The sequence below is a fragment of the Penaeus monodon genome, chromosome 15 (genome assembly GCF_015228065.2).
Source record: "Penaeus monodon isolate SGIC_2016 chromosome 15, NSTDA_Pmon_1, whole genome shotgun sequence".
Taxonomy (NCBI): domain Eukaryota; kingdom Metazoa; phylum Arthropoda; class Malacostraca; order Decapoda; family Penaeidae; genus Penaeus; species Penaeus monodon.
Window position 1 is genome coordinate 17253873 of NC_051400.1, and position 476 is coordinate 17254348.

The window sequence follows — 476 nt, forward strand, 5'->3', positions numbered from 1 at the left end:
ATAGTGAGAATGAACATAACATAATCCATAGACCCCCAAATTGTAAATCTTATCTACCAAATACTACAGCAGCAGACAAATCGCTAAATAAAGCAAAAGCATTCTACAGAGTTCCTCCGACTCTCCCTAGGGATGGAGGAGACGCTGGTGGACATCACCCTGGCCGACTCCAGCAAGCTGACGACCTTCCCCTTCGGCAGCGTGGACACCTACAAGAGCCTGTACAAGGTGTTCCTCTCCAACACTCAGATCACCAAGATGGACCCCGTCGCCCCCGCGCCCAACCTGGCCGAGGTCAGACCTCCCCCCTTGTGCGTTTGCAATGCATCTATATAGCAGGGCGCGAGCACGTGAAGCCACCCTGAAGGCGAGCTTCACCAAGATTTCGAACTTACTTTCTAAAAAAAATCATATGAAATCCCACTGTAAACAATAGCAGACGAAACAACACTTGCGAAGTAATCCCAGTGTTCAGG

General features: G+C 49.6%; 1 protein-coding gene across 2 annotated transcripts in view; it reads left to right on the forward strand.

Moving 5' to 3' along the window:
* LOC119581794 (oplophorus-luciferin 2-monooxygenase non-catalytic subunit-like) overlaps nucleotides 1-476 on the forward strand; it is a gene marked incomplete at its 5' end in the record, with an annotated part of 10354 nt that overhangs the window by 2824 nt on the left and 7054 nt on the right. For both annotated transcript variants that reach the window (XM_037929924.1, XM_037929925.1), the window contains 1 exon segment: nucleotides 129-294. In XM_037929924.1, coding sequence (XP_037785852.1) covers nucleotides 129-294 — 166 coding nt within the window.